Consider the following 23,019-nt stretch of genomic DNA (forward strand, 5'->3'; position numbering starts at 1 on the left):
TGCGTACCCAAAGTAACCGTCGCATCCTCTCTCCCTCTTCCCTTTTTATTTTTTTTTTTGCAACTTCTCGTCTTCCTTTTTTGCAGACTCTTACAAGACGGTTACCAATCTTACCTTACCTTACCTTACCTTACCCACCATTTTTCTTTTTTCCTTTCTCTTTTTTTCTTTTTTTGTCCCTTTTTTCTGCTTGGCCTCTTTTGGGCTCTTTTTGGCTTCTTCGTCTTCTTCTTCTTCTTTATACTTGAACTTCCTCGTCTTCTTCCTCGTCTTCTTCCTCTCTCTCTCTCTCTCTCTTCCTCTTCTTCAGCATTTGACACTCTCCACTCTTCGTCTTTCTACTTCTTCTTCTTCTCGTCATCGTCTTTTCTTCTCGCCTAACGCATGATAGTCCTTGTCTGATGGGTTCGCTATCCTCGACCGCCAGCTTCTTCCCTCGTCCCGTCGCTGCCTCGGCTCTGCGACTCCTGCACGCCCCTTCAGGTCGCCTCAGCTCGCTCCAGAGAGACTGTCCTCGTCTTTGCTAAGAGACCAGACCCGACTGTTCTCCCTCGATTCGACCTGACTGCATCTTGACATCCAACGTCATAAGTCGAGTTGTAAGCATATCCTCCGGGGCCATCAAAAAGTCCACCGAGAGCCGCGTCCATCCCACTATCAAAATCAACCACAACAGCCAACAGCCGAAGAACAAGAACAACCACCCGGAATTCCACCACAAGAAACACCACCATTGGCTATATCAACAGCAAAGAAAGAAAAAGAGAGACTTCATAAAAGACAGGCATCTCGTCCTCCCCTGGTCGCTGTCTTTGTATCACACAGACTCACAGTTCGACCGTTCCTGTCCGATCAACCGCCCCAAAGGCAGGGTTATCCCCAGCAAGGTTTACCACCACCACCACCACCACCAACACCACCAACACCCAAGCCACTTTTTCGACGATCACTTCTATCAGACATGGCCGCTACATCTACATCAACAGTCGGCGTCGACGTCAAGAAGCCGCCTCCTCTCATGGACATTCCGGCAGCCCTGGCCGCCTCGCCTGCTGCTAGCCGGCCGACCCTCGACCTGCCAGACAGCCTGCGATGCTCTGACCTGCCGGGAGTCATCCACGAGGAGGACGAAGAGTCCGCGACCGAGCCCTCTGAGCCCGTCACCCCGACCAGCCTCACCCACCACAACCACCACAACCTCTTCAGCGGGCCTCACAGCTACCAGAGCCAGCACCACCCTCGAATTGATCCCCCGAGCAGGGATCCCATGGTCAGCGTCAATGTCCCCGTCGAGGTGCTCAAGAACCCCATCATCGTAAACACCGAGCCCACGCCGCCATCCACGCCCTCGAGACGCCCTCCTACCACTCAGGCTCAGGCTCCAGCTCCGGCTCCGGCTGCAGCTCCAGCTTCAGCATCAAATCCTACTTCTAATACGACTGCTACTTCCACTGCTGCTACTTCTGCTCCAGTGGCCATTCCTCCGCCAGCTCGACCCTCGACTTCGGCCTCGCAAAAGTCCTCTCCGCTGAGAAAGGCGTCCAAGTCGATCAAGGGCATCTTCCGTCGACCAAGCACCTCCGACGCCATGCCTCCGACCACCACTCCTGCTAATAATACTGCTGCTGCTGCTGCTGCTGCTGGCAATGCTGCTGGCAATGCACAGACCGAACAAAAGAAACTCTCGCTGAACATGTTCCAGGCCAGCAACACGCGCAAGGGCTCGGTCTCGTCTTCGCACCAACACTCACCCACTTCCTCGCGTACCAACTCCCCCCAGTCACCCAGCTCGCCCTCCAGCACGCTCCATGGCAACAGCAACCCCCAGAACCCGATGTATCTCGGAGTCACCCCTCCCTCCGACTCATCCTTCAACCCCCGACGCCCTGCTCGCTCGTCGACGGGCCTTAGCCTGCGTGAGCGCAGTCGAGTCATGTTTGGATCAACACCTCGGCCCCAGCGCGACGAGGATCAGCGAATCCGATCTCCTAGCCTCGGAGACGTGCAGAACCAACCAGAACGGCCCGGGTTCTCTATCCCTGCAGTTTCAGGCGCCGGCCTCAAGGCCCGCCGCATGAGCACCAGTTTGCCCGATGACTTTGACGTCAACACCTGTCCCCTTGCAGACGAATACACCAATAGCAGCAAACTGCCTGGCAAGCGCAAGGAGGTCGGTCGAGGCGCCACAGCCACCGTCAAGATCATGTGTCGACGCGGCAGCGACAAGTCCGAACTCTTTGCCGTCAAGGAGTTCCGCAAGTGCGGCTCAAAGGAAGACCAGCATGAGTATGAGCAAAAAGTGAAATCGGAGTTTTCCATCGCCCAGTCCCTGCACCATCCCAACATCGTCGAGTCATTCCGTCTGTGCACCAGCAACGGCCGCTACAACCATGTGATGGAGTACTGCTCGTACGGCGAGCTCTTCTCGCTCGTCCAGAAGAACTACCTCCAGCCCAAGGACAACCACTGCTTCTTCAAGCAGATGGTCCGTGGCGTCGCTCACCTGCACGAAAACGGCATCGCCCACCGAGACATCAAGCTTGAAAACCTGCTGCTCTCCGATGACGGATACATCAAGATCACCGACTTTGGCGTGTCAGAGGTGTTCTCGGGTCTCCACCCTGGTCTTCGCAGCTCAGGCGGCGAGTGCGGCAAGGAGATGGGCGAGGTCCGTCTCTCTTCACCTGGAATCTGCGGTTCCCTCCCCTACATCGCTCCCGAGGTCCTGGCCAAACAGTCCAGCTACGATCCACGCCCGCTCGACGTCTGGTCCTGCGCCGTCGTCTATCTCACGCTGCACTTCCGAGGCAACCTGTGGCCCTCCGCCAGCCGCGAGCACCCCAACTACGCCCGCTTCGCCTCTGGATGGGAGAAGTTCCTCGCGTCTTCGGAGACGGGCATTCCATCTGAAGACAAGATGCCCTCGTGCGGCCCGGCGTTCAAGCACATCGGCAACCGCAACCTGAAGCTGCTGCTGCTCAAGATGCTGCACCCAGACCCGGCCAAGCGGATCACCATCAAGGAAGTGCTGGGCGACCGCTTCATGAAGAGCGTCGAGTGCTGTGCCCCCGAGACGAAGAAGGGCGAGGAGCAGATTGAGGCTGTGGGCGCCGGCATCGACGCGGCGGGCAAGGCCTCTTCCAAGCGCGCGAGCAAGATGGTTGTCCAGAAGATCCACCACCACTTTCCGCCAGAGAAGAAGTATCTCCCGCAGTACCGCTTTGACATGGGCGATGGCTACAACTGATCGCTGATAACCTCGCAGCTATCACAACCATCGCACTATCACTGGCTGACTGCGGCGACGCTCTCATCACTCACATTATCACCTTTTCCTTTCTTCTTTCCTTTCCTTTCTGTCACTGATACACTGATACGTCTTGTTCTGCTATAAAGGGTGGTTTTCTGCTTTTGCTCACTTGGCTTAATGACTGCATTGGGGGTTCTCCTGGCTTTCCTTTCCTTATCAACTTCCAGCTTCTCTTCACCTTTAATCACCTTGTCCAGCGTACATAAAACCCTTTTTAACGGCCCTTCACTGACCCCCCCCTTCATCATTCTGTGTGAATATTCAAACCTTGTCCCTTTTTCAGCTTCTTTTCTGGCGTTGGTCTACATGTCTGTGTCTGTACTCTCCCCGCGTCAAGGGTCGAGGGTTGTCTCTCTTTCTTCTACTGCTGCTGCTTCAAATACACTGTCTGTCTATCAAAGTGTGCGAGTTCGACTGCCAGCTACAAACTAATGACTGTTCGAGTTACAAAATACCTACCTACCTACCAAATTCTACATAGAAGAGCCTATCTTACATAGTTCCCTTGCTTGCATTGCTTAATGTCAGTCTCGCTTCTATCTATCTATAGACGGTGTCACTCTCGATCTCGCCAGCGTCGCACCGCCCATCCTGCCACCACCAACCACCCCTTGGCCTTCGTCTATCACCCACACTCTCTCTCGGAGCATCCGTCTCGAAGTGACCGGCCGACCAACTCTTCGCTCCTGTCCATCACACAGCCCAGATGCCAACCTCCCACCCAGCGCCTACACATCATCATCCTCATCACCAGGCCAAGTCTGTCCAGTTCAGTCTATCCAGCCCAGCCAGCCAGCCCAGCCCGGGACTCCCAAGACCGCTCAGCAGCACAGCCAGCGACACAGCCAAGTATACAAGTCACAGGTGAGTAAGTATACAGATACAGATACAGATACAGATACAGATACAGATACAGATACACGACCGGGCATTTCCGGCTGCTCGTCCCGTCTCGTTTCGTTTCGTTCCGTCTCGTCTCGTCTCGTTTCTTCACGGCGGAGGCGGAGGCGGCGGCGCTTACACATGCACCATCATCCCCAAGACGAACTATTTATCACGTACTTACTTTTCTTATGCCAGTGCCAGTGCCAGTGCCAACACATCCCTCATCCTCCTCCCCCTGTCTTGTCCCTAGCATCGCCTGTCCTTTGCCAGCGCCAAGGGCGGACGACGACGCCTACCAAGTCGACTCAAGACTCTCGGGACGTCTCATCTTCTCGTTTGCTTGCTTGCTTGTCTCGCTGGCCGCTGGCAACGCAAGCCTGCGCCCGCCAAGTTGACTGCGCGGCAAGCGACATACATGCCCTCTCCCTCCCTCCCCCCAGCCAGGTCACTCTAATATCCGTACCCAAGACTTCGACTTGGACTTGGACTTGCACTTGACTCTTGACTGTCGGCTGAGCACCCCGTCCATGCAAGCAAAGTCGATCTTGTCTGACGGTCCAGCGGGCCAAGAAGGGGGTTTAGGGGGGTTAAGGGGGGGTGGGATGTGCACCGAGAGACGAACGATATCAGGCGGACTGGCTGGCATAACTCGACTTCGAGATGGTATGCATGCACGTACTTACACATGCACGCACACACACATCTCGAGTCCAGCCTGGTTCAATAATGTTGGCTGAAGGAATGGATGGTAATTTTCCTTTCTTTTTTGCCGATTACCTTGGCCCTCCCCCCTTTCAGCAGCACAGCAGAGCACAGCACAGCACAGCATCCGACACCCGAGAGCGACAGCGCAGGAGATGAGGCTTTGATTTGTTTTTTTTTTCTGCTGTTCCGCCGGCGCCCGCATGAAACGGGGGAACAGATCATGATCTGTGATCTTCGCGGGAAGGGTAAAAAAAGGTGTGTGTCCGTTTGGGACAGGAGAGTATTCAATGATCTCCCTTGGCGGGCTTGTCGGGCGGTCCTTTTTCGTCGTCGATGGGCGCGTAACATATATAGGGTGAGGCAGGATGGACTTGAGGCAGTGCTGCAAGACGCCTTGCTTGACTGACTATTGCCTTGGATGCAGCGGTATCACCCTCTCGTCTCTTTATCGACTCTTGGTCGTCGTCTTTCTTTCATTCATATGCTTCTACGGAGTATTGCTGGCTGCTGGCTGACTAGTCTAGTCTCGTCTATCTACCTACCTGCTCAACGCCTGACCTGCGAAAAACAAAGAGGATTGACGGTGCATGCATGAAGAATAATTAATAGTATAAGAGTAAGAAGGAAGAAGGAAGAAGTAGAAGTTGACGGCGGGAAAGGCAAGCGAAGGAATCAGGGGGCGGGCGGCGCCAAGACCAAAATAGAGCCAAGAGAAGCCAAGATTAGCCAAGACTTCCCGCTTGGCGCCGCTCAGGAGAAAACACACATAAAAAGACGCCAAGAGATTTTGTTTTTTAAGTTGTTTACTTACGCTTAGTAAGACTAAAGTTTTTCGCTGTTTGGGGAAGGGGCGACGGAACCCGCGCGCCAAGACCGCCTTCGAGAAGGAAGCAGGAAGGAGCGGTCCTGATGGTTGCACAAGGGGGGAAGTTGCAGTAAGTCCCTCGCTCTTTCTTCTTTTCATTTTTGCATTACAAGGGAGGGATTCCTCCTGTATTTATGCACGTATTTATGCCAACCCTCCCCCCCCGTATGTAAGTATGTAAGTATGGTAAGTAATAATGGGATGGGCTGGGCTTGGGCTGAAATTAACAGATGAAGAAAATGAAACTGCATAAATATAGCCAAGAGCCACGCCAAGCATAGTTAAGTATGGTACAAGTGTTGTAGGCAGTGTTGCAGTAGTATACACGATGAACAAGTTAAGTGAGTAGCACTTAGACCTCAACGCGGGTTGGGATCTTGACTTCTCCCCTCCGCCTGTCTGCAAGAGGCACTCCATACCGCCGGCCAACGCCCTTCTCGCCGCGTCCGTCCAACCCAACCGTCTCCCTACTCACCACCACATCCCGGAACCTGAACTCGAACCGTCCCTCCGTGGGCTCGACCCGCGTCATGCTCGCGGCCTCCCTGGCCTTCCGCTTCTCCTTGCGCGCTTTCTCAGCCTTCTCGTCCGCCTCAATGCGCGCCATGTACCGCCTGCTGCGCTCCCCCATCTCGTTCGACAGCGTGATCTTGTCCCGCTCGGCAGCTACCATGTGAGGGTGCGGGATGCGCACCTCCGCCGGCTGCAGCACCTGGTGCTCGTTGGCGCCCTTGCCGACCTTCTCGATCCGGTGCGGGGCGTGCGTCACTTTGGCAATGTACTCGGGGGTGTTGGCGGGTTGGTCGCGCTCAGCGGCCGGCAGGGCGGGTGCGGCGGAGAAGGCTCGGGCGGCGTCGACGCGAGTGAACTGGCGCGACTCAGACACCGGGTAGAAGATTTGCGGTTCGGTGAGCTTGTGCACTGGTAGGTCGTTGATGGGCTCGTGGGCTATTTGGGGTTCTCCGCGGGATGCCAGAGGGGTGGTGGGCAGCATCGAGCGTACTGCTCGGCCGTAGGGCAGTGCAAGCGGTTTTTTCTAGACAAATAGTCAGTTTAGTTTGCAATCAATTTGGTGTATCAAATAGTGCCTGTCTGCCATTCCATATAGTAAGGCTGTCTTCTCAGAATAGATATAAAACTTAATCATTCTCTTGGAGTCATCAAGACTAATCGATTTATTCATCATGGAAGACCATATTGCCCCAGCATAGGGATGGGGATAGAGATGGGGGATAGGGTATAAATGTTTGGGCTATTCAAACTCACCTCGGCTTTCATCCGCTTCTCCAGCTCAACCAGTCTCACCACCGCCCCGATACGCCTCATATCAACTCCAAACATAACACTCACGGTTTTCACACTCTTCCCTTTATTAACAACCTGCTCATATATCTCATTCCGTAGCTCTTCACTCAACACGCTCTCGCTGATAAACACCGGGTTATGCGGGAATGGTCGCGGTGACGACTCGACTTCTACCAGCTGCCCATCGGGCCCTACTCTGGTCTGAGTCGCCTTCGGTTTACCATCCTTCTCGTAGGCTGTCAGATAGTTTGTGCTCGACGGTATGGGGTCCTTGAATACCCTGCCGGGCCCGTTTAGCCAGCCGAACATCGCTTGTCGGCGTTTAGATATCTGTAGGTTGGGCGTCGAGCTGAAGGCACGGCATGACGATGTGCATGTGGATTGTGTTAGGCTGTATATCGAGGTGTTCTGTGAGGATTGGAGGAGATGATGATGTGAATTGGCCAGCCGTTGTGCGGCCCTTAACCGTGGTGGCATCGTGAGCTGATGTTGTGATTATACGAAAATGCGGACAAGGAAAAAAAGAAAAAAGTCAGGATATCGAGCGATTGGGACAGTCAAGCCCTCGCTGTGCTTTCACGTCTCTTTCAACAGGCCAATGGCTGCCTTATGCTCGTCGTTGTCGCTGATTCTTCTGAACGACAGAAAAAAAGTTGAAGCTTTCAAAGTTGAAAATTCGATGGATTAAGATGCGCACGTGATTTATTGCTGACTAAGATTGATAAGGCTCTTCTCTCTCGTTTCTTCCTGCCTTTCAACGACTTTTAATTATAGACAACAGCATCAACACCGACAGCACAATTGACAGCGACGTTGGTTCAGTCTTCGTACTCGTTGCCAAAGCATTGAAGAGCTGGCGGAGACCATATACCCTTCTCGACCGCCCCCGTCTGCCTCGCAGCTTCGTTGCCAACCATACCATAATCAAACATGGACCAGAGCTTAGATGAGATCATAGCTGAACGTCCCGTAAGTCTCTCCCCTCCTAAGACATGCATGCCGACAAGCTTCAACTGACTTGTCTGCTACTGCATAGGACGCCTCTCGCCCCAGAGGTGGCCGCATGGCGGGTTCTCGCCGAAGGACCAACTTCCGCGGTTCTCACAAGGTAACTATCGACCCTAACCCAGTCACAGTGAGCTCCCGTGCTGATCACTTATAGGTCCTCATCCTCCTCCTCCCATCGCTGCCTTAGCTACATACCTACATATCTATCTGCCTGCCAATAGCCGTGTCTTGACGTGTCCAGCATCGAAGTCTTGCAACACGGACACACCAACAAGACTTGCAAATCTCTCCGATATGATATGATATGATATGATTGATTACACACAAGGCCATACATAGCAACTAGATCTGACTGACCTTCGGCTAACCTTTGTCCTTCTTTTTCTCTGAGTAACAACAGTCTTCCAGAGGTGATAGAGCAGATTTGGACCTGTGAGTTTATTAGGCTACTGCAGGGTTGCAAGAGGCGGGCGGTTTCATGGAAAAGCAGACTAATGGGTTATGTGTTCGGTAGTGATTGGGTTCACGACAGATTTGAAGACGACAGAGATTGTTAGTATTGACCTCGTTCCGTATTTTTGGTTTGTTTGGGTACCCCTTCTAACATTGATGTTATAGCTCGATCCTCTCGACCTCCGAGACAGCCTCGTACGGATAGATACAACTCTGGTCCTGCTGACCAGTACGTAGCTACAACCGACTGTACTGTACACTGCATACCTAACACCGGTCAACAGGGATTCGCGCGGAGCAAAAATTCGAGTCAGCAATATCCACTATGACTTGACCCAGGAAGATCTCGAGGTTCGACTCCCTTTGTTCTCGTCCCCTATATAATGCAAATATACCTAACACAACACAACACAACACAGGAGCTTTTCACCCGCATTGGGCCAGTCTATTCCGTCGCCCTTCTCTATGACAGAGCCGGGCGCTCCGAAGGCACCGCATTCGTAACTTACAAACGACTCTCCGACGCTGAAACCGCCATCCATGAATTCGACGGCGCAAACGCCAAGGGCCAACCAATTCGTCTCACCCTCGTCCCCAGCGCTGCCCCCCGACGCCGTAACCCATTCGACTCCGCCGAGATGCCAAAGGGAAGCCTGTTCGATCGTGCCGAGCGGCCGCGGGGAAGAGACAGTCGTAGTCTTAGCCCGGATGCTGCTGAGGCTAGCGGTGGTCGAAGAGGTAGACGGAACAATACCAACCTTGCCCCGCCAGAAAACATCGACCGGTACGTTCCTGGTCAGCGATCGCCGATACGGAAACATGATTCGGGTAGAAACAGGGGTCGCCGGGGTGGTGGTGGTGGTGGCAGAGACAGCAGGGAAGCAACTGGTAGTCGGAATCGTGGATCGGGGAGAACGAAGAAGACGCAGGAAGAGCTTGACCAGGAAATGGAGGATTACTGGGGGAAAGCCAACGCTGATACTGCTGGCGGTGCTAGCAATAATGCCGCTGAAAACCAGCCCGCCGCTGCTCAAGCTGCCGCTCAGCCTGCCCCTGCGGCGGGCGGTGAGGAAGACATTGACATGATTGAGTGAGCAGTACTTGGTTTGACTGCATTCTGGCTTGTATGGTTATAGAACAATATGAGCCGGCTGGGTTTCTTGTCGTTTCGTGATAGATTCCGCTCCAATTTGATAATAATTACCACTCTCTGTACCTTATATTCCCTAGCCTTCAACGCTGATACTTGAATTTGAATACAATCTACGTATGTCCTGTAGTGTGAATGTAAACCGAATGTAGACCAATGGTGTTATTATTGATGTTGAATAACACAGATTACCCTCCTGCTACCATGTGTAAGTAAACCAACCTTACATGGCTAACCTATTTAACCAAACAGTTTTGAAGCAAGGGTTCTCTCAGCATGGCCGTTGACTGCAAGTCACTCGCCAGCTGATGGTCTATCTCCATAGACCGTATGGCTCTCTACATGCCTTCCATAACTTGATCGTCCCATCCTCGCTTCCTGTGCCGTAAATTTTGCCGTCAGGGGAGTAGCTGAGTGACCAAATTGGGCCATGGTGGCCCCGTTGCACCTCTGCATTTCGCCGTTAGCAACCTAGATACCACTATATTATCAATATTGGCTAGGAAAAAGGGGGGCACATACCAAGCTCGTCGTTGGATTCAAGATCGTAAACGCGCGCCCATGTATCGCCTGTGCTGCCGGTGACAAACCGGCTCGTTGCCTTGTTAACTGCAATACTAGCAAGCTCATACGAGAAATCAGTCTTTTTCAACAACCGGCCTGGCTGCACGGGGTCAAAAAAGTACGCTGCTTTGCCTGCAGCAACGCTCAATACGCCCGGGTCGTTAGGTGTCGTTGAAATCGCATTCATCTCACAGCTACCAATTGTCCCATCCACGGCATATTCCGCACATGGGTGACGAGAACGGAGATCCCACCATCGAACCTTCTTGTCATCTGCGGCAGTCACAAGGATGTTGTAGTCCTGGTACCAGATAATAGATTTGATAGTTCCGTTGTGTATGCCCGGACCAATCTCATAGCTCATGGCGTTGGAGGAAGATGAGTTGGAACTTGCGCCGTTGGCTGCATTTTGAGACGTAGGTGAAGATGAACTACTGCCCTGAGCTCTGGAGAGGTCAAAGATACGTAATTTCTTCTCCATGCCACCTGTGGCTAGGATTTGAGGGCCGGCTTGAACGGGGAACGCAACGGCTCGGACAATGTGGGAGTGCTGCAATGTGTGCAGACACTCCCCAGTATGTGTGTCCCATACCTTTCTAGTTGAGATGTGAGCAATAGGTTCAACATTTGCATGATGTTGGAATTGGGTCGTCGGATGACATACGCAGAGAAGTCTGCAGCAGCGGTAGCAGCAATAGTGGCGTCCACGGAGAGCCTTGCCTGCCAAACGGCGCCTTTGTGGCCTAGGAATGTCCCAATCCTTCATTGAGTTGATACCATGTCAGCTAAGGCCTATAGAAGAGAGTTCTTATGAGGCGAAACTAACCAATCACCAGTGATCCCATCCCGGAGCATAGGATTATTATCTGCAGAGTAGAAAACTTTAGTCAAGGAAATTGAATATAGCTTGGGATTGTATAGTTTTTTTTACCTTTGCAGGCTGAGATCAAGTAGTATTGGTCATCTTCGGTTGTCGAAGAGAAGCTGATGTGAGGCACAGGCCGTGAATGCCCATGACAAGTCAACGGCACAACCTTTGAAGCATCTACCCGGAAGGAATCAGTTTCATGTCATCAAAATAGCGGACCAACTTTGGTTTGGGTTCAATAATATGAAGCGCCATAACTTACCAGATGCCATCTGTCTTGGGGGCGGTGACTGAGCAATGAAACCACAACTCGGTCAAAAGGAATAAAAGAAAAGGCAAAAAAATCAGTAGCCACAAGCTAATGAAGAGTATATGAAGAGGGGAAATAAAGGTCAAGTAGGGAAGATATCAAGAAAATAACGGAAAGTAAACAAGATCCCAAGCTAGAGAGGTATCTCCGAAGACAAAAAATCGAGGGCCAATGAACACCGGTCTTTTTGCACCAGCAATATGATAGTGAAGGGAATCCGTTCAGTCGTCAAAACATTCCTATCATTAAAACAGAACAGAAAAAAAGAGAAAATGGAGCTCGTCTATAAGGGAGTGAAAGGCGCGGAGCAGTGGCACGGAAGCAGAAGACAGCTCGTCTCTTGCAGGACCAAGATCCAAAACGGAGGGGCTGGCTCCCGAGTCCCTTTTTTTTTGCTTTCCTGTGTTTTCTCTTTCTTTTTTTGTCTAAAGAATCAACCTGACGAACGCTGTGCAAGGGTTTCTCAGAGGGATGGAAAGGAGAGAATAAAGGACAAGATGGTTGGTCGTATAAGAAGCAGTGAGCAAACGACCAAGAACGCTGTCCTCTTTTTTTCTTTTTGATATCGGCGGACAGGGCTCGGTGGAGAGTTTAAGCGCGGAGGGAGCAAGCGCTAAGCGGGATGAGGTAAGGCGCCAGGGCACATGACTCTCTTCTTCAACGTTCAGCGTTCGACGGCGGCCTTAGGACACGCGGAGAAGGACGAGGACGACGGGAGATGAGGAGGGTATTAAGGCAGCGGATAGACGGCGGGCAACTCGCCGTGGAGTAGGACAGGATGGGTTGACTTTTTCGTGCTGGAGACGCTTTTTTATCTGCAGGGGAGCAGCCCGTCCTCGTTCCCTGCAGTTTTAGCGCATACCAGGAGCTGCTGGGCTTGTCCACAGGGATGTACCCTCTGGCTAGCGGAATACCAGGCTGCTGGAGAGTCATTGTCGGCGGATTTGACTAGCAATGCCCACTTTTTGCTTTTAAGGGCGTCGCGAGAGCTTCGGACAGCTCTTGAGAGCTGGCATTGGCTGTTTGTGCCGTGGCTGGAAGAAAAGAAGCTGTCTAATATCGTATATTCTTGACGCCATGATGAGATATATCTCTTACATCTTCATATACCAGGATGTCCCGTTATTTAGCTAAACTGTCTCATGGTACTCCGTACAGCCGGAGTGATTATTCTGAAGTAAGTATATACATGGAACCAAACATGATATCATTCATCATCTTTCATCTTGCTTCCCTTAATAGTGCGTAATCCCTTGCAGTATCACAACAAATATATACTTCATGTCACCTCCCTTCACCAATGTATTTGATAGCAATGGATACAGCAGCCAGCTTTGGCTGTGCGCGCACTCCCACTGTCATGTGACCTGGCCTACCAAATTTTGTATTATGTCATGCAAAGAACAGCAACTCCAACCCCCACACTCTGCAAACAAGCTGAAGAACTACAGCTACAGCCATTCATTGCTCTTCGTGATAGCTTCGTTTCCTCCGCAGTGTGACGGATTTATACGGAGGTGGTTGTATTTTTGGTCGCTCATACGATACCTTGCCTCCATAGCCTACCAAAATCATCTGTATGCCTGACTTCAAGATCTCCGCGCTTCTGGAAGGCCACAGCGATGATGTTAGTTGGAACTAATCCTCTCACCACATAAAGAGCTACTGTGACTGATTTCTTGATATATAGGTTCGAGCTGTGGCCTTTCCAACTACATCTACTGTTCTAACGTCGTCTCGAGATGCAACTGTTCGCATGTGGACAGTGGTATCATCCCCGCCTCCGAAGTTTGATGATAAGATCACAGTGCATGGGTCAGCGTTTATAAATTCTCTGGCTTACTGTCCTCCAACAGGGGACTATCCGGAAGGACTGATATTTAGTGCTGGACAAGATACGATAATAGAAGCAAGACAACCCGGGAAACCAGCGGATGACAACGCTGAGCGTTTGCTGCTTGGTCATACAGGCAACGTATGCGCTCTAGCCGTCTCGCCGGACCGTAAGTGGTTAGCCAGTGGAAGCTGGGACTCTACTGGACGCCTCTGGGAGATTGGAAAATGGAGCAAGGAAGTTGTTCTGGATGGCCATGGAGGTAGTGTTTGGGCTGTTTTGGCTTACGACAAGGATACAGTCATTACAGGTAAGGAGAATACATATAGGATATGTTATGGAGTAGGCTGCGTACTGATGGGAATTTAGGGTGCGCTGATAAACTTATACGGGTGTTCAATACCTCCGGAAAGCTTCTGAACACTTTCAGGGGCTGCGGGGATGTTGTTCGAGCACTTTGCAAGGTCCCAGATGGACATGGATCCGGAGCCCAGATAGCATCTGCAGGAAATGATGGTATCATTCGACTTTGGACTATTCAAGGGAAGCAGGTTGGCCAACTTCATGGACACGAAAGCTTCATCTACTCCCTCGATTCCCTACCCTCCGGCGAGCTTGTGAGCTCTGGAGAAGACCGGACTGTAAGGATATGGAATGCTACTAGCTGCATTCAGACAATTACCCACCCGGCAATATCAGTATGGAGTGTTGCTGCATGTGCCGAATCTGGTGACATTATCTCGGGAGCCAGTGATAGGATAGCTCGGATTTTCAGCCGGGACAAGGGTCGGCAAGCCGATGAGGCCACCACCCAGATTTTCGAGAATGCTGTGAAAGAGTCTTCCATTCCACAAGAGCAGGTTGGGAAGGTCAACAAGGAAAAACTCCCTGGCCCGGAATTCCTCAAACAGAGATCTGGAACAAAGGATGGCCAGGTACAGATGATTCGTGAAGATGATGGGAGCGTCACTGCTCATACATGGTCTTCTGCCTCCTCTCAATGGGTCCCTGTTGGCACAGTGGTGGACTCTGTTGGAAGCAGTGGTAGAAAAGTCGAATATATGGGCCAGGACTACGATTACGTGTTCGATGTCGACATCGAAGACGGAAAGCCACCCCTAAAACTTCCATATAATCTGTCTCAAAACCCCTACGACGTGGCAAAGAAATTCATTGCAAACAACGAACTTCCAATCTCATACCTGGAACAGGTTGCGAACTTTATCACAACCAATACTAAAGGAGCAGTAGTAGGCCCGTCCCAGACCAGCGAATCCACCTACCAACAACCGTCTATTCCGGATTCTCGGCCAAAAGTGTTGCCTCAAGCGTCCTACCTTTCTATAAAATCGGCAAATTTGAAAGCTATACAGAAGAAGATATCCGAGATAAACACTCAGTTGGTATCTTCTGGTTCTAAGGATTTGTCTCTTGCTCCCTCGGAGATGGAAGCTATATCTGGCCTGTGCTCCCAGCTTGAGCAGCCATCCTCACTCTCTAAGTCACCGGTTGTTGAAGCCACGATCCCCTTACTCGTTAAAGTATCAACAAGCTGGCCAGCCGCAAACCGGCTTCCAGGTCTCGATCTTCTCCGGCTTCTAGCTGCTGCATCTCCCGCAGCAGCTACCTGGGATCAAGGAGAAGGCAATTTAGTGTCGGTGATCATATCCAGCGGCGTATTTGATGCTCCTCTCAGCCCCAATAACACCATGCTGGCTATCCGAATGCTGGCAAACTTTTTCGAAACAGGGCCGGGCCGTGCATTAGTCGTCGGGTGCTTCGAAGAAGTTACGAACAAGATTGGTTCTGTCATGTCCGACTCCGTTGCGGCTGGTAACCGCAATGTAACCATTGCTGCAGCAACATTATACATCAACCTTGCTGTTTACTTCACATCCAAAGAAAATGTTGACTCACCAGAAGCATCCGAGCACGGCCTTGTACTCATTGACCAACTTACTAAGGTTCTTCGCAACGAGAAGGATTCGGAGGCTGTCTACCGAGGACTAGTCGCACTTGGAACACTAGTTGTTGGCCTTGACCATGAAATCCAGACGGCGGCAAAGGAGATTTATGACCTCGATCAGACACTGACACGGGTTTTAGATGCCGGCTTCGGGCGGGAGCCAAGAGTTAAAGGTGTCATAAGCGAAATTAGAGATGCAATTAATTAGATCGGGCACAAGCATGTATACGGAAACGCGTTACGTATAGAAACTTGAAATTAGTTACTAATTATATGCACTCCCTTGCCGTTGTTGCGTTGCGCTATGATCTTGGTCGGGCCGTTTGAAATGTGACACCCGTCAATCCAAACTTTTAAGACACCACCCGCGTTTTTCCACAAGGTACTTTGACAGGCCGACTAGTCACTCATGCACTGGAAATCAATTACCCAATGCATCACTTGTGGGATTACACACTGCAGCTAGTCATAGCCTTCACAACTTCCCGGATCCATCGACATCAACTTCCACTATCTGGTCAACCCCTGGGTACTCAGGTAAATCCAGCCCATACTTCCCCGCAACATCAGGTGTCAAAAACCTTCCACCGAGGAAATGTCTCCCCTTAAACCATTTCACGCACGGCTTAGCGGCTGTCAAACTGACGAGTATATCTGGCATAAACTTCGAACCGGGTCCATCCTTGGGCGGCCCAGTCTCGATGTCCCATGAGCTCGGCGCATCGACGCTAAGAACAGGAACCTTCGTCTCCTCAAGCTGGGAAATTATGGCTGGAAACGGGTCTCTGAGTGGCCCGCTGAATGAAAAGCCAAATATAGCGTCCACGACTAGATCGGAGGATTTCAGGGTATCACTGAAGTCGGCAGTGAATGGCACGGAAAGATTCTTCAGTTGCGTTTTCAGGCGCTGGATAGACTGGTTTAGATATCTCTACCTTAGGTGTAACTACTGCTGTGGGGTATGTGTGGACGCACCTCATATAGCTCATTTTTGCCTTGCTTAGGGTAATACACGGTAGGCTTATACCCGTAATGTGCTAGATGGCGGGCAGCAACCAGGCCGTCCCCTCCTATACATTGCAAGAAGTTACCACTCGCCAAGCATCAAGACATATTCCAATGATGGGGGGACGCTAAGGCCTACCGTTATTTCCTGGGCCACAGGCTACCAGAACGTTGCAGCCATTTTTGGGCGGGTGGACACGGTAGACTAGAAATACCCGAGAATTGAGAGCACTTAGTTAAGATTCCCCAAGTGAAGGTGTATATATGTATGTTCCATCATAAAGGATAGGGTATATACCGGCTTGTGAGACAGAGAGCCCGGCTAGTTCCATTAGCTGGTCGATAGAGAAGCCCCCCGTATCCATGAGATCTTTATCCAGAGAGGATGCATCCTTGGGGTTGATGGTCTAGGGGTATCATAGCCTTAAGTTAGCATGATTAACCGGGTTTATAATAATATTCTGTGATACAGTTATATTTGAAATAAGAGGGGGCCATTCATCGGACACTCAACCTTTAGTGTCATGCTGGATAGTTTTCTATACTTGCAGATAAATGTAAACAATGACTGTGGTATCAAGGCTCTCCGCATCCGAGCTTCACGAGTCCACAAAGATATATTGCTACGCTAATTTGACGATCATATATGGCAAAATATTAGCATAAATCACTCTCTATGACATGTCCTGCGACCTACTTGAATCCAACAACATCTCAACTTGATATGAAGTATGACGTTGAAGATTATATAAACAAACTGTCCACGTGACTGTTAGCGGAGAATTAAATGTCCGTTTCCGGATAATTTTTGACGGCGACAGCGCGTCCAAAGACGAAGATCAAGGTCGATAGATTAAACAGAGAAGCGAGCGCCAGTCGACGTTGGAGGAGAGATTTATATTACTTGGATCCGGCCCAATTGATTTAACCGTGATCTCTCTATCCAAAATTTCACAATGGTCCTCCGAATTCGACTGTCCCGTTTCGGCAGAAAACATGACCCTTTCTACAACATTGTGGTCTCCCAAGCAAGGTGCGTCTCCAGTCAACTCTTCCTCGGGCTTCCTCAGTGCAAGTCGAGTCGTGCCTATGAGCTTCGATGTAGTGATCATTCGTGCTGATTGACTCTTTACAGAATTGCACGCGACTCAAAACCCATCGAAGTCCTCGGAACATATAACCCAGTACCACAAAAGCCAGTTGGACTCTCAGACAGCGAGGCAAAAACTGCACGACCATATAAGGATATTGCGCTTGATCAAATAAGGACGAAATATTGGCTTGGTGTAGGCGCTCAACCTACCGATGGGGTATGGCGGCTACTAAGCATGGTACGTTTTAAACCCCGGGACAATTCTTCAGCACTTCTGCCATGGAGGCCAGAACCTTTTTCACCTGGATGGTGAACGTGGTGAACGATTGAAATATCATCGGTGGATCGATTACGGTTACTGATGATCATGGGTGCACAGATCGGTCTAGTTGAGCCGAAGCTAGGAAAAGCGCAAAAGGCCCAGGCCAACTCGAAGACGGCGGGAAAAGCGGCAAACACCAATTAATCTGACTTCCCCCTTTTAAAATGAGCTGAACCGTCTCGAACACAGCATGTCCGTTGAGGCAATTATTATAATCAACCGGGACAAGGCAGTCAGCAGAGAAAAAAACGCCGGTACATCACACCACTCACACGTACCTGGACGCGTAGCTCTGGTTCCCTCCCCTATTCCTTTGGACCCTCGAATCCTTGTCTTCTGTATATTACATACCCACGTTTTTCTTTTTCTTTATCTCCTGCTTTTCCAAAGCACGTTAGTTTCTGATGAGAGCCACTGTCATCATATGTATCAAAGCATTTCTGCTGTGTTTTATAGTTGAATTGGGATGGGGCGTCTATCTGGTTGGAAAGATCTCGATGAGTCGATAACTTACTTATAGGGTACTATCGCTAGACGGAATGGATATCTGTTACTGTTGCCAGGTGGGGAGATATACCCTTCGTTCCGTTCCAGACCGCGTGCTTATTCTGCTTACTCGGTACTAAATACCGCGACAACCTAGTGGATAAATGGATCAGCAGATAAGTCCCTGGTAGGTATATATTTAGCCATGGTCCAACCAACATGGCTTACTTGACGAGGACGTCCCTATGGCTTTTTGTCTTTCTATATATATCTGTGCTCCGTATGATGTCTGCTACTTTACAAGTCTTACGTGTCAGCCGTTTTCATTGAAATGAGGCCCAATGCCATACAGAATAGCGGTTTCATCGAGCTCAGGCAGTCAATTTGATAGACCAAGTACCCCGTAAAACAAGGGGTTGAGTATAGGAAGAAAAAGCAACACTGGCTTCGTTTGTTGCCAGTTTGACTGCAGCTCGTATCTCCAGGAACGGCACCCTGTTGGCGTGGCATCTGTCGTGATAATGCACCTTTCCTAGCCTCTTTATCTCGTGAGGGCAGAGTATTCGTCCGGGGAAGCTGGATTGTACCCTTTCGTTGATATGTAATTCGTGTAGCTTGCTGTAGAGGTACCGATGTGGATGTACCTGACTGAGATTGGTCAAACCGATGGAGTGAGCAGTAGGGCAATGGATGTACACATACACCTACAGATGAATATTATTATCCCTCACCACGAATGCACATTAAATAACGATTAATATTACAGTTACATTCCAACGTAATGCTTGTCTTTCATCTCATCTTCATCTATATAGTTAATGGCTCTCGTATATCAGCACTCATTTGTATGCAAGCCCCCGATAATCATCACACATACCCCGTAACGCCATTCACCAAGCCTTAGCAGCACCGCAGTACTCCCACCGTTGTGAGTAGTAACTTCGCAGTTGTTCGACTCGCAGTCCGCGTCATCACGGCAGACGAGTCCATTGGTGGCCTTATTCAGATGGATGTGCTTGTACAAGCAAACGCCAAACTGGCATTTAGTCCGGCCCTTGCAATCCGTAAGATTTCGAGGCCCTCCTAACCAATCATTTCCTTCTTGCGCCTCTTGCAAGTTCTCACATTCTTCTCCAGGGCAGTGGAGAAATTCATGGCTGCGGATTGTAGGAAATTGATTGATATAGGAGGTTAGATAATTTGGTCGAGTAAGGCTGATGAAGGGTTTCCAAGTAGCCTTGGGGGAAAAGCCGTTGAATTGATGAACTTCAGTCCCCTTTATAACGTTCCTTCATTGTCATGATGGAACTCTTGAAGGATCAAATATTGGGTGGTTCTTGGGTCAACTAAAGCTTCAATATGGTCAAATGTCGCTCGATGGGGGCAAACAGAGCCAGATAGACACTATCTCGAGATGTTTTGCGTAGTTATACATTGATATCTTGAGCAGTGCCCCGAGGTAAGTTGTGACTGGTTCTTCAAGCCACGGCCTAGCTGTCAACAAGCGCCACAGATGGGCCTGTTTGTAGTGCCAATAACAGATGTCACAAGGGCCAGGGAAAGTTCGTAGCAACTATCGAATGGGCGGTGGCGAATATCTCGCTAAATCAAAGCTTTCCACGCACCACGAGTAATCTTCTACGACCAGAAAGAATCCTGAATGATTCATGCGCTGCACTGACTGCTATATGGCCACATGTAGTACTCCGTAGTAGTATCATCGACGGCATGGTCAATGTCTGATGAACAAATGCCATCAAACTGGTCCAAAAATAAAAGTTCACTAACTGGCCCCATCGTGTGCCCAGGATTCCCCATATTCTGGTCTAAGAACCCTAGGAGAAAGCCACGATGGATACGGAGTACGACGCTGAGATTCCCGAGAAGCACCATTCCTTGATGCCCGGGGACGGATGATGCTCTGACCATCTTGGATGTGTCCAGGCTCAGTGGATAGGGTATTATATATGTCGAGATACGATCGTCTCTCTGCAGTGTGGTTGGTCTCGATGCGTTTCCTTTTCCGAGGAGAGCAGTACTCCGTAGTGCCATACTTGATCATGGCACCAGACCGACTTTCACTTCACAGCCAGCCAGCCACCCGGGACACCTAAGCATTGTCCATCACTCCCGATCAACAATGTTTCTTTATCGTGGGAGGGGGAGGGACAGAAGAAAGTCCCGAGATCACCAGGAATACAAATTTTTCATGAGGCAAAGATAATATCCAAGGCCAGCCAACCTCGGAGCTTCCATGGCATCGGAACAGGGCCATCCTGACGCTGCTGCTGCTGCCGAGCCCACCCTCCCTTGATTTTGAGGGGACCCGACTATCAAAGAATAATATATTTCCTGTGAAGGAAGAGAGGGTGGCATTTTCGTGTTCAGCTTCATCAGGTCCAATCGAACAGGTAAACCTTGAGATCGCGACCAGGATACGTCACAGGGATAAACCGGGTCGGCCGATGCAGAAAAAGAAAAAGCAAGCAGAGAGAGAGAGAGGGTAAAAAAAAAAAAAAATTCTATTTTTGATTCTCAACTCTGGTCGTCGGTTCTCCATGGGCGTTTTGGACGAGCTGGCTCCCAGGAGTTGGTTGGAGCGAGCATCTTGTAACCCCCTGAACCGTTGAACGGGCGTTTTGAGTAGCCGAGCCACCGGGCAGCCGTAAGATCGGTGTATGAAAGGGCGTATTTGAGCCAAAACTTACCAGCTAACTAATGCAGTCCAGGACTCAAAAATGGTCAAACTCACACCAGGCAGTAAACTATTATTATTATTATTATTATTACTGTCGACCTCGCTATGCAGGCCGAAGGAAGCAAGTAAATGCCAGGCCTCCCTCATCACTCCTCACGTGTGAGCTAACTAGCTATCAGAGAGCGACGGCCTTGCATGAACTGCGACATGGATGCAGCAGGCCAGGAAGGCATCCAGCACTTGGCAGGGAGAAAGACGCCTGGAGAGACAGCAAGGCCGCTGCAGGGACCTGTCGGGTGCAGCCCTGCGTGCAGCGTAGAGAGCGATGGCGTAGGACAGACGGTATCTCGTTGCCCGGAACGGCAGCCCGGATGAAGTCGATGTTCAGCCCGAATCTCGACTTTGTCAAACAGATAAAAAGTAAAGATAAAAAGAAATATCAAGAGGCAAATCAAAAGAACTATAAAAAAAAGAAGAAGAAAAAAGATATTTTTGGATGACCGACGCAGGACTCGAACCTGCAAATCTCCTGATTCGTAGTCAGGCGCCTTAACCAATTGGGCCAGTCGGCCTGTTCGATGTGTTGAGGAGCCCGGCCAGTTGCCCTACTAAACTAGACTGTGGTTTAGTAGATGCCGACGAGACAAGTTGTGGACTTGACGGTTCTCTCTTGTTCAGCTTACAGCCAAAGACAAAGACTGCTCTGTTTATAAGGAGTCTTCCATATATCTATACCTTCTGAGCAGGTACATCGGTATTTGATATTCAACAGTTGTCAGTAAGGGAACCACCTCTTATCCTTTCTATCCTATGGCTATACATCTCATATGCTTCCAGTGAAATAGCAGCCTCTGGAAGGTTGCCATATACTCCATACACACCACCCACCATTAAAAGCTTACTCCCCTTCCTCCCATAGTATTAATATCAATTATCCATAGGTCAGAGAAAGCTCTGTCGTAAGATGGTTCTAAGACAGCACCTCAGATCATGGCAATCCCTGGAACTGTAGGAGCCATCCTTCTCTACACTCCTACACTGCCATGCTCGGTCTTCGTCATAGCCAGCTATCAGCTTACACCAATGACGTTTCTCAGCCTCATCCCCATCCTCTTAGAGTGATGTGTATATCTCATACTTCAGGTCCTTCAAGTAAAGGAGCAGTATCGAATGTATCTCCAGAGGTCGTCCAACCATGAGATAACATACAGTTAACTGCTGCCTCTGCCATCTCGCTGCAAGACCGAAAGAAAAGCCACCCACTATACGGAGTACTGGGCGATGAACAGCAAAACAGGCACAAACAGGCAGCTTACCTTGGCTTGTTAACTAGTTATCTAGTCTGCCAAATACTCAAAAAGATGCTCTGTTCCAGCGGTTGAGGGACGGTCAGACCGTTGTTGTATGCAGGGTAGCTAGCTACAGGGGTTTCCCAACGGTCTCCATCGTATTAAACCCGAGTAACCCTGTAGATGGCTTCAGCCTAGCCGTTGAAGGGGGGTTACACACGATGGCTATGAAGATTCGCCGGGAGCTGTAGAGGGCAAAGAATGCGACTGTCTATGAGAGATATCGTGGAGGAGAGAAACGCCCAAGTCAGACTGTCAGGACATCCAAGGAGAGAAAGGGTGTCTCTGGATCCTGCCTGGGCTCAAAGCGACCCTGGGCCTTCCGACTCCACAAGCAAACAGGCCGACTGGCCCAATTGGTTAAGGCGCCTGACTACGAATCAGGAGATTTGCAGGTTCGAGTCCTGCGTCGGTCATTAGAATTTTTTTTTTCGGGTCGTAATTTTCTTTTTTTTTTTTATTCGGCAGGACTCCGTAGATTTTCGTCATCATGGATGAGAATGCGACGTCGGGCCTGGTCTGGACGAGAGCAAGGATGGTATGTTCATTTCCTATTTAGCGAAGGGTGGGTGTGTGGTTGCTAGAGGGTGTCCGGCAGCGCTGGTGACACCTGAGATACTCCGGGCTCAGAGAGCGAGCGTCTGGAGAAGAGACGGAGGCAAAGGGGGGAGGGGGCGCCAGGAGGAGGAGCAGGAGGAGGAGGAAGGTTGATAGCTTCCTCCATGGACATGGTAACGGAGCACGCTACGATATCTTTAAAACCCCCCGGGAAAAGCCCACTGGACAGGAGAAACGCATGGAGCATGTATAAGCTGGCTTTCCCTCCACGGCCTTGCCTTGCCT

The 23,019-nt window shown here is 50.4% G+C and overlaps 7 protein-coding genes and 2 non-coding genes across 9 annotated transcripts; 4 read left to right on the forward strand and 5 right to left on the reverse strand.

Annotated features, from left to right (window-relative positions):
• Nucleotides 1-238: 238 nt before the first annotated feature.
• ARB_06666 (uncharacterized protein) lies at nt 239-361 on the reverse strand (the record flags this gene model as incomplete). The annotated part of the gene is made up of 1 exon (XM_003014863.1): nt 239-361. One exon carries the CDS (start codon nt 359-361, stop codon nt 239-241), a length of 123 nt encoding a protein of 40 aa, XP_003014909.1.
• Nucleotides 362-961: 600 nt separating this feature from the next.
• Nucleotides 962-3,247, forward strand: ARB_06667 (serine/threonine protein kinase, putative; the record flags this gene model as incomplete). Its single annotated transcript, XM_003014864.1, has 1 exon — nt 962-3,247. The coding sequence occupies one exon, from the start codon at nt 962-964 to the stop codon at nt 3,245-3,247; it is 2,286 nt and encodes a 761-aa protein (XP_003014910.1).
• Nucleotides 3,248-6,117: 2,870 nt separating this feature from the next.
• On the reverse strand, nt 6,118-6,759 carry ARB_06668 (uncharacterized protein; the record flags this gene model as incomplete). The annotated part of the gene is made up of 1 exon (XM_003014865.1): nt 6,118-6,759. One exon carries the CDS (start codon nt 6,757-6,759, stop codon nt 6,118-6,120), a length of 642 nt encoding a protein of 213 aa, XP_003014911.1.
• A 188-nt stretch (nt 6,760-6,947) lies between these two features.
• On the reverse strand, nt 6,948-7,547 carry ARB_06669 (uncharacterized protein; the record flags this gene model as incomplete). The annotated part of the gene is made up of 1 exon (XM_003014866.1): nt 6,948-7,547. One exon carries the CDS (start codon nt 7,545-7,547, stop codon nt 6,948-6,950), a length of 600 nt encoding a protein of 199 aa, XP_003014912.1.
• A 1,367-nt stretch (nt 7,548-8,914) lies between these two features.
• On the forward strand, nt 8,915-9,625 carry ARB_06670 (uncharacterized protein; the record flags this gene model as incomplete). Its single annotated transcript, XM_003014867.1, has 1 exon — nt 8,915-9,625. The coding sequence occupies one exon, from the start codon at nt 8,915-8,917 to the stop codon at nt 9,623-9,625; it is 711 nt and encodes a 236-aa protein (XP_003014913.1).
• Nucleotides 9,626-10,144: 519 nt separating this feature from the next.
• On the reverse strand, nt 10,145-11,011 carry ARB_06671 (uncharacterized protein; the record flags this gene model as incomplete). Its single annotated transcript, XM_003014868.1, has 2 exons — nt 10,145-10,152; nt 10,204-11,011. 2 exons carry the CDS (start codon nt 11,009-11,011, stop codon nt 10,145-10,147), a joined length of 816 nt encoding a protein of 271 aa, XP_003014914.1.
• A 1,806-nt stretch (nt 11,012-12,817) lies between these two features.
• Nucleotides 12,818-15,431, forward strand: ARB_06672 (uncharacterized protein; the record flags this gene model as incomplete). Its single annotated transcript, XM_003014869.1, has 4 exons — nt 12,818-12,919; nt 12,985-13,050; nt 13,114-13,567; nt 13,627-15,431. The coding sequence occupies 4 exons, from the start codon at nt 12,818-12,820 to the stop codon at nt 15,429-15,431; spliced, it is 2,427 nt and encodes an 808-aa protein (XP_003014915.1).
• Nucleotides 15,432-21,324: 5,893 nt separating this feature from the next.
• Nucleotides 21,325-21,399, reverse strand: ARB_06673. The gene has a single exon. It is a non-coding gene; the product is annotated as a tRNA-Arg (tRNA).
• Nucleotides 21,400-22,517: 1,118 nt separating this feature from the next.
• ARB_06674 lies at nt 22,518-22,592 on the forward strand. Its single transcript has one exon. It is a non-coding gene; the product is annotated as a tRNA-Arg (tRNA).
• The last annotated feature ends 427 nt before the right edge of the window (nt 22,593-23,019 follow it).

The sequence above is a fragment of the Trichophyton benhamiae genome (assembly GCF_000151125.1).
Source record: "Trichophyton benhamiae CBS 112371 chromosome Unknown contig00476.0, whole genome shotgun sequence".
NCBI lineage: Eukaryota > Fungi > Ascomycota > Eurotiomycetes > Onygenales > Arthrodermataceae > Trichophyton > Trichophyton benhamiae.